General features: G+C 42.3%; 1 protein-coding gene and 1 pseudogene across 3 annotated transcripts in view; one reads left to right on the forward strand and one right to left on the reverse strand.

Annotated features, from left to right (window-relative positions):
• Positions 1-14,978, reverse strand: part of RNF41 (ring finger protein 41) — a 32,140-nt gene that overhangs the window by 8,607 nt on the left and 8,555 nt on the right. For all 3 annotated transcript variants that reach the window (XM_047864998.1, XM_047864996.1, XM_047864997.1), the window contains one exon: positions 1,613-1,725. In XM_047864998.1, coding sequence (XP_047720954.1) covers positions 1,613-1,702 — 90 coding nt within the window. In that variant the 5' untranslated portion in view covers positions 1,703-1,725. The remainder of the gene's footprint in view (positions 1-1,612; positions 1,726-14,978) is intronic.
• Positions 6,534-6,844, forward strand: LOC125169570 (HIG1 domain family member 2A-like; annotated as a pseudogene).

Here is a 14,978-nt window from a genome sequence, read left to right on the forward strand (position 1 = left end):
GTCGGATTTTCAGTCAGCTCAGGCACCTTTCAGTCAGCTCAGTGCTCCTTTGACTGGTTGAACACTGGAATAAGAATATACTCAAAGGATCAGGGCGCCTGGGTGGCGCAGTCGGTTGAGCGTCCGACTTCAGCCAGGTCACGATCTCGCGGTCCGGGAGTTCGAGCCCCGCGTCAGGCTCTGGGCTGATGGCTCAGAGCCTGGAGCCTGTTTCCGATTCTGTGTCTCCCTCTCTCTCTGCCCCTCCCCCGTTCATGCTCTGTCTCTCTCTGTCCCAAAAATAAAATAAACGTTGAAAAAAAAAAATTAAAAAAAAAAAAAAAAAAAAGAATATACTCAAAGGATCAAGAGGAGCCCCCAGGAGCTGTATAAGCAATGAGTTGGGGAAGGGCCGTGAGACCTCACTGACTCATGTCCTGGTTTGGAAAATGGGATTACGTCTAGCCAGCCAGGACTGCCAGAGGATTCATTGGTATTTACAGAGGGCAGGCAATAAGGACCATGCAGGATGATGTCCCATGAATGCTACTGTTAAGACTTCATCTCACTTATTATACTTGCCTGTTAATCATGAGTTTCTCCTCATTAATTTTTAACAATTAAAAAATAAAAAAATTGTCTTTTCCATGGGGCACCTGCATGGCTCAGTCAGTTAAGCGTCTGACTTCAGCTCAGGTCATGATCTCAGGGTTCGTGAGTTCCAGTCTTGCATCAGGATCTGTGCTGATAGCTCGGTGCCTGGAGTCTCCTTGGGATTCTGTGTCTCCTCTCTACTCTCTCCCTGCTCACACTTTGTGTGTGTGTGTCTCTCTCTCAAAAATGAATAAACATTAAAAAAAAAAAAATTAAGGGGCACCTGGGTGGCTCAGTCTGTTAAGTGACTGACTGCGGCTCAGGTCATGATCTCGCAGTTTGTGAGTTTGAACACTGCGTCGAACTCTGTGCTGACAGCTGGGAGCCTGAAGTCTCCCTTTATCTCTGCCCCTTCCCCGCTTGCACTTTCTCTCTCTCTCAAAAATAAATAAACATTTAAAAAAATTTTTTAAAGTTGTTTTTTAATTGGTTTTTCCAGCAAGTCCCAAGAAGGAAATAGGACAGTACATACAGTTCCCTACTCCATCTTTGTTAGAGAGTAGGGCAGGATGAAAAGGCTTGCAGGCAGACTCGCTGATTAACTGAAACACTACATCATCAAAATACAGAGAAAACTTAGGAGAGTCCAGAAGTTCAAACATGGTAGGAACACGGAACCTAGTCAGAGCCCCTACAAAGGGAAGTTCCTGAGCTACTGTCAGAAGACAGAAAACAGGTGACCATTTTATAGCAGAATAAATCTCAGAGTGACCTCAGAAGAAAATCTGAAGCGCTGGACTTCTGTGGCATCCACCTCTAGACAGACTCTGAAAGGCCCTATTCCTTTTGTAGCTGCCACTGCTCCTCTGCACCAAACCTCTATTCTGTATGTGTGTGTTGCCAAGGGGGTGGGGGAGGGGGAATTGGGGGAGGGAGGCCAGAACACAGTGACTTCCCACTGGTCCCATTACTTATGAACATTTTTATTAGCTCTACTATCATCTAGTGCCCCACCAAACCTGCCACCAGACCGACTCACCTGGACTGGCTCCTCCAAGACACCACTGCAAATAGGACAGATAAGGTCTTCGTCAACATCCCCCTGGAAACGGGTTACATCATACCCCATGTCTCATCACTGAAACCCAGGTCCTGGAAGGAGCAAGAGGAAAAAGAGGCCAGTTCAGAAGGAGCCTACAAATAATGTGCCAACCTGGAACTCATGGCCAAGATCCATTCATTTGTCCAACAATTATTCATTGAAAGCCTACTATGTGCCAGTCATTTGGGAGAAAGAAATCTGACTCAAGAAACTTAATTCTAATGGTAGAAGATATTATATAACCATACACTTAAAATATGAAGTGACAAGGGTGCCTGGGTGGCTCAGTCAATTAAGTGTCCAACTCTTGGTTTCGGCTCAGGTCATGATATCACGGTCTGTGAGTTTGAGCCCCATGCTGAGCTCTGTGCTGACAGTGTGGAGCCTGCTTAGGATTCTCTCTTTCCCTCTCTCAAAATAAACTTTAAAAATTAAAAAAAACCAAACTTTAAAAATTAAAAAAAAAAAAAAGTGATAAATGTTTGACAGGGCATTATGAGGGCAAGAGATGTGGATACCTAACCCAGACTAAAAGGAGAGGGTAGTTTTGAGTTTTACAGGAGTAGGTGTCACCAACAGGACAAACAAGAGCAGCTAGGTATTGGGGATGGGGGCAGGGTGGGGCATTAGCATTAGGGCTTTAGGCACATGAAACAGCACATTCAAAAGCCCAGAAGAGGGCATATGATTGGTTCAGGGAACTCTACATGGTTCAGAAAAAGGTTGACCTCAAGGATCCAAAGGAGGGAGTGACTAGATACAAGGCCAGAGGGGCAAGCAAGGGCCTTGCCATGAGAAGTCTTATGTAAGGAGTTTGGGCTTCATGAGTTTCGAGCGCCACATCAGGCTTGCTGCTGTCAGCATGGAACCTGCTTCAGATCCTCTGTCCCCCTCTCTTTTTGCCCCTCCTCCGCTCATTCTCTCCCTCACTCTCTCTCAAACAAAACAAAACAAAACAAAACAAAAAACTTTAAAAAGTTTAGCCAAAAACTTTACTGTAAAACAATCTACACAGTATTCAAATAACAAACACTTACTGAGTGCCATCTATATACCAATAAGCCTAATGAAACCTAGTCCCCCTGAGATAAGTGATGAGGAAGAGAAAAGTACAAGGTACTAGAGGAACACAGAAGAGGGAATTCTAAACCAGACTTGGGATGGTCAGAAAGACTTCTGAGAAATGGCTCTCAAAGTATGTTTAGAACAAGTGCTCTCAATCACAGCACTGTAGTCATCTGAGCTAGAAAGTTCCTTGTTGTAGCGGTCTGGCCTGCACTGAAGAGTGTTTAGCAGCATCCCTGGCCTCTACCCACCAAAAGTTAGTAGTAGCCCTCCAGTTGTGACACCGAACATGTCTTTACACTTTGACATATATCCTCTGGGGGACAAAATCACCCCTGGTTCAGAACCACTGGTTTAAAGAATGATGAGTTAGCATTGTGGAGCAGGGGATGGGACTTTTTTTTTTTTTTTTTTAATTTACATACAAATTAGTTAGCATATAGTGCAACAATGATTTCAGGAGTAGATTCCTTAGTGCCCCTTACCCATTTAGCCCACCCCTCTCCCACAACCCTGTGGGACTTCTAAGGTACATAAAATAGCATGGAGAAGCAAGAAGTCAGCTGAGAGTTTAGGCAGAGATGGGCTGGAAGATGAGTAGAGAGAGGTGGGCAGCAGCCAGCACTGAAGGCCCTGGGACACTACACTATACTTGAAATTAACCTGAAAGCTATGGAAGTACCTGAAGGATTTCTTTTGTTGACATACATTTATATATTTTTATTCTGACAACTTCAGACTTTCAGAAAAGTTGCACAAATAGTAAAAAGATCCCATTTACCCTTCATCTAGATTCCCTGAATGTTAACACCCTACCATATTTTTTATAATCTCTCTATATAAATGTGAATAGATAAAAATTTTCTGAGCTACTGGAGAATAAATTATAAACTTGTTGCCTTTACCCCTAAATAACTTTACTGTGTATTTCCTAAAAATAAGAACATTCTCTTAGATAATGATAGTAAAATTATAGAAATCAGGATATTAACATTGACATAATACTATTATTTACTAACCCCTTTCCAATTTTGCCACTTGTCCCAATAATCTCCTTTAGCAAAACAATATTCAAGACTGTGTTTCACTGAATTGTGAAGCTTCTTTAAACTCTCTTAATCTGAAAAAGTTACTAACACTTTTGGGTCTTTCATTACCTTGGTATTTTAAGAATACAGGTCAGTTAAATGAGAAGGTCTCTCAGTGTGGGTTTGTCTGATGTTTCCTCATGATTAAATTCAGGTTTCATTTTGGACAAAAATGCCATGGAAGTAATACTGTGTTCTTAATACATCACATTAGAAGCATATGTTGATTTGTATCATTCCAGGTGACACTAACTCTAATCCTTTAAGAAATTGACATGATCAGGGATTCCTGGGTGGCTCAGTCAATTAAGTGTCTGACTCTTCGTTTTGGCTCAGATCATGATCTCATGGTTCCTGGGTTTGAGCCCTCTATTGGGCTCTGTGCTGACAGTGCAGAGGCTGCTTCAGATTCTCCTCTCTCTCTCCCTCTGTCCCTCCCCCACTTGTGCTGTATCTCTCCCTCTCAAAATCAATAAATAAAAAATAAAAAAAAAAGAAATTGACATGATCGGTTTTCTGTTTGTCAGATAATTCTGGCAGTAGTGTAGAAAAAGTAGGCGGTAGAGAAGATAAGAGTAAGAGAAAGACCTTTTTAGGAGGTTACTGTAAAAATTCAGAAAAATATAAAGGCTCAACTGGGTGGCTCAGTTGGTTAAGCATTTGACTTAGGCTCAGGTCATGATCCCACAGCTTGTGGGTTCAAGTTCCGTGTCGGGCTCAGAGCTGACAGCTGGGAGCTTGGAGCCCACTTTGGATTCTCTGTCTCACTCTCTCTCTGACCCTTCCCCACTTGTGCTCTCCCTCTCTCTCAAAAATAGGTAAGTAAACATTAAAAAAAATAGTATAAAGGCTCAAATAAAGGCAATTAAGAGAAAGAATCTATATTCCTTCTTCTTTTAAAATAAGAATGTATACGACTCCTTTGTTTCTGCCTTGGATAGTTAATGGTGAATTCTTACTTACCAAAATAAGAATTTAAATAAAAAGATCAGAATTAGGGAATAAAAACAATGATCCTAGTATTGGACATGTAGAGTTTGAAATTCCAAGTAGAAATCTTGAAGATGGTAGCTGACACCAGGGGTTTTGAGAGGCCACACAGGGAAAGTACACAGAATAAAAACAGAATATGAGGAAGGGTCTGAAGAATATAGAACGCTGGGGGGCACTGATTCTTTGCTTTATTTCTTACCTTCCTTTTTTCACAAGTAATACATGACTACATTCTCCATTTATTTATTTATTTATTTATTTATTTATTTATTTATTAAAAAAAATGTTTTTGTTTTAATGTTTACTTTTTGAGATAGAGAGAGAGAAACAGAGCACGAGCAGGGGAGGGGCAGAAAGAAAGAGACACAGAATCCAAAACAGGCTCAGCACAAAGCCCGACACGGGGCTTGAATTCACGAACCATAAGACCATGACCTGAGCCAAAGTCAGACGCTCAACTAACTGAGCCACCCAGGAGCCCCAGTTTTTTTAATTTTTTAAAAAAACTTTTATTTTTGAGAGAGACACAGAGTGCCAAGTGGGGGAAGGGTAGAGAGAGAGGGAGACAGAATCTGGAGCAGGCTCCAGGCTCTGAGCTGTCAGCACAGAGCCCAATGTGGGACTTGAACTCATGAACTGCAAACTCATGACCTGAGCTGAAGTCGATCAACCGACTGAGCCACTGAGGCGCCCCTATTTTTTTTTTATTTTTTAATGTTTATTTTATTTTTGAGAGAGAGAGAGTGTGAGCAAGGGAGGGGCAGAGAGAGAGGGAGGGAGGAAGACACAGAATCCAAAATAGGCTCCAGGCTCCAAGCTGTCAGGACAGAGCCTGATGCGGGTCTCGAACTCATGAACCAGATCATATCCCGAGCCAAAGTCAGCTGACAGCTCAGAGCCTGGAGACTGCTTCCATTCTGTGTCTCCCTCTCTCTCTCTGCTCTTTCCCTACTTGCATTCTGTCTCTCTCTAAATAAACATTAAAAAAAAATTTTTTTTTAAATTCCAATCTACTAGTCCAAACATTGGTTACAATGTATTTTGCCATTCCCCTCAGGACTTACATTTGTCTGGTTGCCATTTTTTACCCCTGAAACAAATCATGTTGCAATTAACACTTTGGTAACATGATTTTTTTTGAGCACAAGATCAAACCTCTCTCCTAAAACAGATTCCTAGAGGAAAAACTGCTGGGTTGAATGACATGACTATGATTTATTTTCCTAGATAATATACTCCCTATCATCTGGAAAGGCCTTTTCAGTTTATACTACCACCAATAGTGCATGAGAATACTTTAATAATGACATTTAAAAGGAAAGGGAAAAAAAAGAAGCCTACAAAAAAAAATTTTTTTTTAAAGTCTGAGACTGACCAGAGATAAGAGAAAATTCTGGCAAAAAGAGGCTCATAAAAGTCAAGGGAGTTGGAGGAAGGGGAATTTTGTTTAATGTGTACAGAGTTTCAGTTTTGCAAGATAAAAAAAAGTTCTGGAGATGTTTCATAACAATGTGAGCATACTTAACATTCCTGAACCGTATACTCAAAAACAGTTAAGATGGCAAATTTTACGTTATGTGTTTTTTACCACAATAAAAAAAAAAGTCAAGGAAGTGGAGTGCTTAGAGGAGGAAAGGAAGTGTCAAAAGCTGCAGTCAAGACTGATAACAATAAAAAAATCAGTGTTTTCTCCTAAAGCTGTTCCCCAGGACATGGTGGCTCCTGTTACTCTGGAGGCACCCTTTGAACTATCACAGCCCCTAGTGACCGAGGGCTTTAGCCCCAGTGTCTGCAGCACTTTGGAAAGCTTCAGGGAAAAGTTCCTTTGCAAGACCCTCAAGAACCCAGTGATAACTGTAGGCTGGCTGTGCACGTCCGGCCGCCCTAACCTACAGCCTCTACTGCTTCCATCGGGGTTAGAGCCACCGTCCTCAGCTCATTATGTGCACCCAGACTGCTGTGCAGGGCTTCATGGTTGTAGCCATCTTTGCTTGGTCTGGCTGCATCCGCTATGAAGTCTTGATCCTGAGCTCAAGACCTGGCCTTGATCTCCACAGAGATCAGGGCACCTGGGTGGCTCAGTCAGTTAACCGTCCAACTTCGGCTCACGTCATGATCTTGCGGTTCCCAAGGTGTGAGCCCCACGCTGGGCTCTGCACGGACAGCTCAGAGCCTGGAGCCTGCTGCAGATTCTGTATCTCCCCCTCTCTCTGCCTGTCCTCTACTCATGCTCTGTCTCTCTCTCAAAAATAAATTTAAAAAATTAAAAAAAAAAAAAAATTCCACAGAGATCATTCCCAGCTCCATCCCAGCCCCAGGAAGCAACCACTGATCCTGTCACCTGACTTATTCCCTCATCTCCCCTGATAAGCCCCTGTGTCAACAGGGGAGAAGTGGCCAACTGTGTAACCTAAAGATGTTTTTTCAGGAATCTCAGATTTGGTTCAGTTTGGGTGTTACATACTTCTATTTGTGCCCCACTTTCTCCACTTCCTACTTAATAAACTGATCCACTTGTTAAAAAAGAAAGGAAGAAAGAGAGAGAGAGAGAGAAAGAAAGAAAGAGAAAGAAAGAAAGAAAGAAAGAAAGAAAGAAAGAAAGAAGGAAGGAAGGAAGGAAATGTGAGGATGTGAGGTGAGACCGGACACCAGGGCAGATAGCGGCTGCATGCAGCTGGGAGGCACTGTGAAGAGCCAATGTAGTGCAACATGAAGTGGGAGCCAGACTGCAGTGGTTCTGAGTGAACAAGAAGGGAGGCAGAGGGGCAGGGGCTGCAGAGAACTCTGTCAAAAGCTCGATTTCAAGAGAACTACCTGGAGGATAACAGGAGGTGGAGGAAGTGGGTTGTGTGGAGGTGTTTTTCCTTCCAATGAGAAAGGCCCATGGATGTTGATGTACCAAGAGGAAAATGCTAGCGAAGAAGGGGAAGTAAGACAGGAGAGAATCTGGTCACTGAGGCAGGGGTAGGCAGGAGATCCAGAAACATGTTAAACAGAAAGAGGGACACGTCTGAAGCAGGAAGGAAGAATGGCACAAAAAGCAGTCCAGATCAGTTCTCAAAAATCGTGCCAGCAAACTTTACGTGTACTTATAAATAACCCATACATTAAAAGACCAGAAAGAATCACTAAAACGTTACCAGTGGTTTTACTTGGGTGTGAGGCTAAGGATGTTTTTTTATTCCACTTTTAGCACCAAATACTTTAGTAGGCATTCATTTTTTTTTTGTCACAATTCAATTTTAAATAGTCTCCTATATTATAAAAAATATATATACTTTTTAAATTTAGAAATTACTCGAGACTAAAAAATACAGGAATGCTTTTACTTTTGAAGTACAGAAATAAAAGACAGATTTTGAGCATACCCAGAAGTTTCTCCCATGGACCTGGTTAAGAGTCTTATGTTTACTGAATTAGAATGGACTATAAGAGACCATCTGGTTTAACATCCAGGGCTGGAATCCTCTCCACAGCACCAAACAGTCAATCACCCTGTGCTTAGACACTCCTGGGAAAGGTCAAGATAGGGTGCAGCAAGAACACAGATGAGAAATATCCAGCCCAGACTCATTTTTGTCACAGCATTCTAGAATGCCTGTCCCTCTAGAACAGGGTACCCACAGCTCCGCATGCGGATTGACCAATATGGGCTACAGAAGGGCTATTACCACCTTTCCTCTCTACTTCAATTAACACAACCTATGACTGGTTAGTCTGTCCTGAATAATAGCTACTGCCACTCTGCTAAGTCCAGACACACACACACAGAGTTGGGAGGAGGAGGAGGGGCAAGAGAAAAAGTCAAGAAGGGGAGGTACCTAAGGTAGCCTCTATAGGATAGGCAAAAATAAAATATCTGTAATTCATCTGTTCAACTGCTGACTTCACAATATCTAATTTAATATTTAATTAAATAAATTATAATTTGGTTTCTCTACAATAACTATAACATCAGAGGGGGGAGAAAAAGCATTGCTGCCTTTAAAATGCACCAGGTATGGGGGTGTCTGGGTGGCTCAGTCGTTGAGCATCCAGCTCTTGATTTTGGCTCAGGTCATGATCCCAGGATGAGCCCCGAATCGGGCTCCATGCTGAGCACAGGTTCTGCTTAAGATTCTCTCTTCCGCCCCCGCTCTGTCTCTCTCTGCTTGTCCCTCAACCCCACTTGCTTGATCACTGTCTCTAAAAAAAATTTAAAAGGGGCACCTGGGTGGCTCAGTCGGTTAAGTGTCTGACTTCGACTCAGGTCATGATCTTACAGCTCATGAGTTCGAGCCCTGCACTGGACTCTGTGCAGACAGCTCAGAGCCTGGAGCTTGCTTCAGATTCTGTGTCTCCCTCTCTCTCTAGGCCCCTCCCCCACTTGCACTCTGTCTGTCTCTCTCAAAAATAAACATTAAAAAAACTTTTTTTTAAATAATAAAAAATAAAAAAATAAAAAGCACCAGGTATGAAACAACTGCCAAGATATACCGTTAAGAGAAAAAAAAAACAGGGGCGCCTGGGTGGCTCAGTCGGTTAAGCGGCCGACTTCGGCTCAGGTCGTGATCTCGCGGTCTGTGAGTTCGAGCCCTGCGTCTGGCTTTGTGCTGACAGCTCGGAGCCTGGAGCCTGTTTCAGATTCTGTGTCTCCCTCTCTTTGACCCTCCCCCATTCATGCTCTGTCTCTCTCTGTCTCAAAAATAAATAAATGTTAAAAAAAAAATTATTAAAAAAAAAGAGAGAGAAAAAAACCAGAATAGTATATGCAAAGTATGCCATCAAGAGCACAAGAAACAGGGGCGCCTGGGTGGCTCCGTCGGTTAAGCGTCCGACCTCGGCTCAGGTCATGATCTCGCGGTTTGTGAGTTCGAGCCCCGTGTCGGGCTCTGTGCTGACAGCTCAGAGCCTGGAGCCTGCTTCAGATTCTGTGTCTCCTCCTCTCTCTGCCCCTCCCATGCTTATGCTCTATCTCTCAATAATAAATAAACATTAAAAAAAATTTTTTTTTTTAAAAAAGAGCACAAAACAACATGTATGTGTCATATGCTATGTATGTATGCATGGAACTCTCCAGAAGGATAAACAAGAAATTGCAAACAGTGCTTGCTGCTGAGGAGGGATAACTAAGGAACACGAATAGGAGGAATATACTTTAATTTCCTTAATTATCCCTTTGTACCTTTGAAAAAGATTTTCTTGGGGTACCTGTCTGGCTCTGTTGAAAGAGCGTGCCACTCTTGATCTCGGGGTCATGAGTTTGAGCCCTGTGTTGGGTGTAGAAATTACTTACTTACTTACTTACATACATACATACATACATATATACATACATAAACCTTAAAAAATAAAAGATTTTCGGGGCGCCTGGGTGGCTCAGTTGGTTAGGCGGCCGACTTCGTCTCAGGTCATGATCTCACGGTCCGTGAGTTCGAGCCCTGCGTCGGGCTCTGTGCTGACAGCTCAGAGCCTGGAGCCTGTTTCAGATTCTGTGTCTCCCTCTCTCTGACCCTCCCCCGTTCATGCTCTGTCTCTCTCTGTCTCAAAAATAAATAAACGTTAAAAAAAAAAATTAAAAAAAATAAAAGATTTTCTCTCCGTGTGAATCCAATATTCAAATAAAGAAACAAATCTATAATTATCCTAAATTGTGAAAGAAAACTGTTAAGGTTAAAACAAATATGTCCAAAACATTCACTAAATGAGTCATATACTATACATGTCTTAATAACATAACATACACACATAACATGTCTACACTATAATAAGGTCTGGAAAAAAGGTACTCTCGCAAGAAAAAGTTGATCAAATTGAATCACAACAAAAGAAGCAGTAAGTGGGGGTGATGGGTAAAACAGGTGAAGGAGATTAAGAGGTACAAACTTCCAATTATAAAACAAGTCATGGGGATAGAAGGACAGCACAGGGAATATAGTCAACAATATTGTAATAATGTTGCACGGGGACTACACTTATGGTGGTAAGCAATGAGTGTACAGAACTGTCAAATCACTGTTATATATCTGAAAATAATATAACATTATATGTCAACTCTACTTCACTAATAAAAATGTTTTAAAGAGAACAACAACAAAAACACAGTAAATATCCCCAAAAAGTATATACCCTTTATCTAGCAATCCTACTTCTAGGAACTTAGCCTAAGGAAATAATTAGAAGGGTGCAAAAAAAATGTACTAGGTTGTTTCAGTGTTGTTCATAACAGCAAAAAAATCAAGAACACCACAATTATCCAGAATTCCTTACATCTATAAAATGCAATACCAGGAGGGGTGCCTGGGTGGCTCAGTCAGTTAAGCGACAGACTTTGGCTCAGGTCATGATCTCATAGTTTGTGGGTTTAAGCCCCATGTCGGGCTCCACGCTGACAGCTCAGAGCCTGGAGCCTGCTTCCGATTCTGTATCTCCCCCTCTCTCTGCCCCTCCCCTGCTTGCACTCAGTCTCTCTCTCAAAAATAAACAAACAGGGGCGCCTGGGTGGCGCAGTCGATTAAGCGTCCGACTTCAGCCAGGTCACGATCTCGCGGTCCGGGAGTTCGAGCCCCGCGTCGGGCTCTGGGCTGATGGCTCAGAGCCTGGAGCCTGTTTCCGATTCTGTGACTCCCTCTCTCTCTGCCCCTCCCCCATTCATGCTCTGTCTCTCTCTGTCCCAAAAATAAATAAAACTTGTTTTCAGAAAAAAATAAATAAATAAATAAATAAAAATAAACAAACATTAAAAAGAAAGAGATTTTTAAAAATGCAATACCAGGAGACATTAATATGACTTAGATATATTTGTTTCTTATTAATAATTTATTTAAATTACTTAAATATACTTTGTATATATCTTGTCTTATATCTTATTATATATTTATATGACAAAATGACATATTTATGCCTGTTATATATGATATAGTACCGTTTTTGTTAAAAAGTATATTATGTGTGTATGCATTTATACTGGAGAGCTTCTAGGAGGATACAGAGAAGCTGTCTCTAAGTGTACTACTTCTAGTACTTTTTTTAAAAGTTTATTTATTTTTGTAACGTTTTATTTATTTTTGAGAGAGAGAGAGCACACACGAGCAGGGGAGGGGCAGAGAGAGACAGAGACACAGAATCTGAACAGGCTCCAGGCTCTGAGCTGTCAGCACAGAGCCCGACGCGGGGCTCGAACTTGTGAACCGCGAGATCATGACCTGAGCTGAAGTCGAATGCTTAACTGATTGAGCCACCCAGGCACCCCAGAAAAGTTTATTTATTTTGAGAGAGAGAGAGAGAGTGCACCCACGCGACAGAGGGACAGAGAGAGAGAGACAGAATCCCAAGCAGGCTCTGCACTGCCAGCGCAGAGCCTAAGGCGGGATTCAAACCCACAAACCAAGAGATCACAACTCCAGCCAAAACCAAGAGTGGGACACTCAACTGAGCTATCCCGGCGCCCCAGTATTTTTTTTTTTAAGAATTTTATTTTTTTTTTTTAAGAATTTTTTTTTTTTTTTTAATTTTTTTTTTCAACGTTTATTTATTTTGGGGACAGAGAGAGACAGAGCATGAACGGGGGAGGGGCAGAGAGAGAGGGAGACACAGAATCGGAAACAGGCTCCAGGCTCTGAGCCATCAGCCCAGAGCCCGAGATGGGGCTCGAACTCCCGGACCGCGAGATCGTGACCTGGCTGAAGTCGGACGCTTAACTGACTGCGCCACCCAGGCGCCCCAAGGATTTTATTTTTAAGGGGGCACCTGGGTGGCTCAATCGGTTGAGCATCCAACCTCGGCTCAGGTCATGATCTCACTGTTTGTGAGTTCAAGCCCCAAGTCAGGCTTTGTGCTGACCGTGTACAGCTTACTTCGGATTCTGTGTCTTCCTCTCTATCTGCTCCTCCCCCCACTCATGTGGGCTCTCTAAGAAATAAGTAAACATTAACAAAAATTCTGTTAAAAAAAAAATTCTGTTAAATAAATGTTTATTTTTGAGAGAGAGAGCAGGCCAGTGGGCGGGGGCCAGAGGATCCAAAGTAGTAGTCTGGGGCTTGAACTCACAAACTGTGAGATCATTATTTGAGCCGAAGTTGGAAGCTTGACTGAGCCACCCAGTCTCCCCACTAGGCATTATTCTAAGCATTTCTTGAATATTATCCAATTCCTACAACTCTATCAGTTACTCTATGAGGTTGGGACCGTCATTATCCACATTTTACAGATGAGTAACAGATGCACAAAGGTTAAAAAGCTTGTCCAAAATCATACAGCTAACAAGTGGTGGAGCCAGATTCAAATCTCGGCAGACTGGCTCCAGAGCCAAGCTTTTAACCACTGCTAAGCTGCCTCCCAATTTGAAAAATTCAAGTTGCAAAATGTATGTTTTATGAATAGTATGGTCCCTTTTTTTTTTAATTTGAGAGAGAGAGAGCATGGGAGAGCGGGGCAGAAGGAGAGAGAGAGACAGAATCTCAAGCAGGCTCCACGCTTAGTGAGAAGCCCAACATGGGGCTAGATCCTATAACCCTGGGATCATGACCTGAGTTGAAATCAATAGTCAGATGCTCAATGACTGAGCCACCCAGGTGTCCTGGTCCCATTTATATAAAAAACAATTTAAAAAATAAAATTAGGGAGACCTGGCTCAGAAAGGACTTAAAAATCTTTAAAAAATAAAACTTAATTATGTGTATTGTACACATTTTTAAAAATTTTTTTAGTGTTTATTTTTTTTTTTTTTTTGAGAGAAAGAGAGAGACAGAGAGAGACAGAGCATGAGAGACAGAAGGGCAGAGAGAGGAGACAGAATCTGAAGCAGGCTCCAGGCTCTGAGCTGTCAGCACAGAGCCCGACATGGGGCTCGAAGTCACAGAGTGCAAGATCATGACCTGAGCTGAAGTCAGAGGCTTAACTGACTGAGCCACCCAAGTGCCCTGTACATATTTTTTAAACACTTATTTTTTTTAAGTTTATTTATTTATTTTGAGAGACAGTAAGTGCACGTGAGTGCTTGAGCAAGGGAGGGGCAGAGAGAGAGAGAGAATCCCAAGCAGGTTCCTCATTATCAGTGCAGAGCTCGAAATGGGGCTCGAATTCACAAACCATGAGATCATGACCTGAGCTAAAATCAAAGGTTGGCTGTTTAACCAACTGAGCCACCCAGGCTCCTTTAACGTTTATTTTTGAGAGAAGCAGGCTCTGAACTGACAGTAGAGAACCTGATTCGGAAGCTGGAACTCAAGAACCACAAGATCATGACCTGAGCCAAAGTCAGACACGTAACTGACTAAGCTACCTAAGCGCCCCTATTGTATACATTAAAAAATTTAAATACTAAGAGGAGTGCCTGGGTGGTCAGGTCAGTTGAGCCTCTGACTCTTGATTTTGGCTTAGGTCATGATTTCACAGTTTCTGAGTTCGAGCCCCATGTCTGGCTCTGCACTGACGGTGTGGAGCCTGCTTGGGATTTTCTCTCTCTGCCCCTCGTCCACTCATGCTCTCTCTCTCTCACTTCCTCTTTCTCAAAATAAATAAAAAGTTTTAAAAAAATCTAGATGCTAAGATTTTACTTTTGTTTTTATTTTATTTTTTTAGTTATTTTGTAATTGAGTGCATATGCACAAGGGGGAGGGGCAGGGGGAAGAGAGAGAGAATCTCAAGTAGGCTCTGGGCCCAGTGTGGAGCCCACTGTGGGCTCTTGGGGCTCGATCTCACAGCTGTGAGATCATGACCTGAGCCGAAATCAGGAGTCAGACGCTTAACTGACTGAGCCACCTAGGCGCCCCTGCACTTTCTCTCTTGCACTTTCTCTTTTCTTTCTTTCCTTTCTTTCTTTCTCCCTTTCTTTTTTCCTTCCTTTTTCTTTCTTTCTTTCTTTCTTTCTTTCTTTCTTTCTTTCTTTCTTTCTTAATTTCTTTCTTTCTTAATTTCTTTCTTCCTTCCTTCCTTCCTTCCTCCCTCCCTCCCTCCCTCTCTTTCTCTTTCTTTCTTTCTTTCTTAATTTTATTTAAATCCAAGTTAGTTAACATATAGTATAATGGCTTCAGGAGTAGAATTTAGTGATTCATCACTTACACACAGCACCCAGTGCTCACACTAACAAGCGCCCTCCTTAATGCCCATCACTCATTTAGCCCATCCCCCCACCCAACACCCCTCCAGCAACCCTCAGTTTGTTCTCTGAATTTAAG

The sequence above is a fragment of the Prionailurus viverrinus genome, chromosome B4 (genome assembly GCF_022837055.1).
Source record: "Prionailurus viverrinus isolate Anna chromosome B4, UM_Priviv_1.0, whole genome shotgun sequence".
Classification (NCBI taxonomy): Eukaryota; Metazoa; Chordata; class Mammalia; order Carnivora; family Felidae; genus Prionailurus; species Prionailurus viverrinus.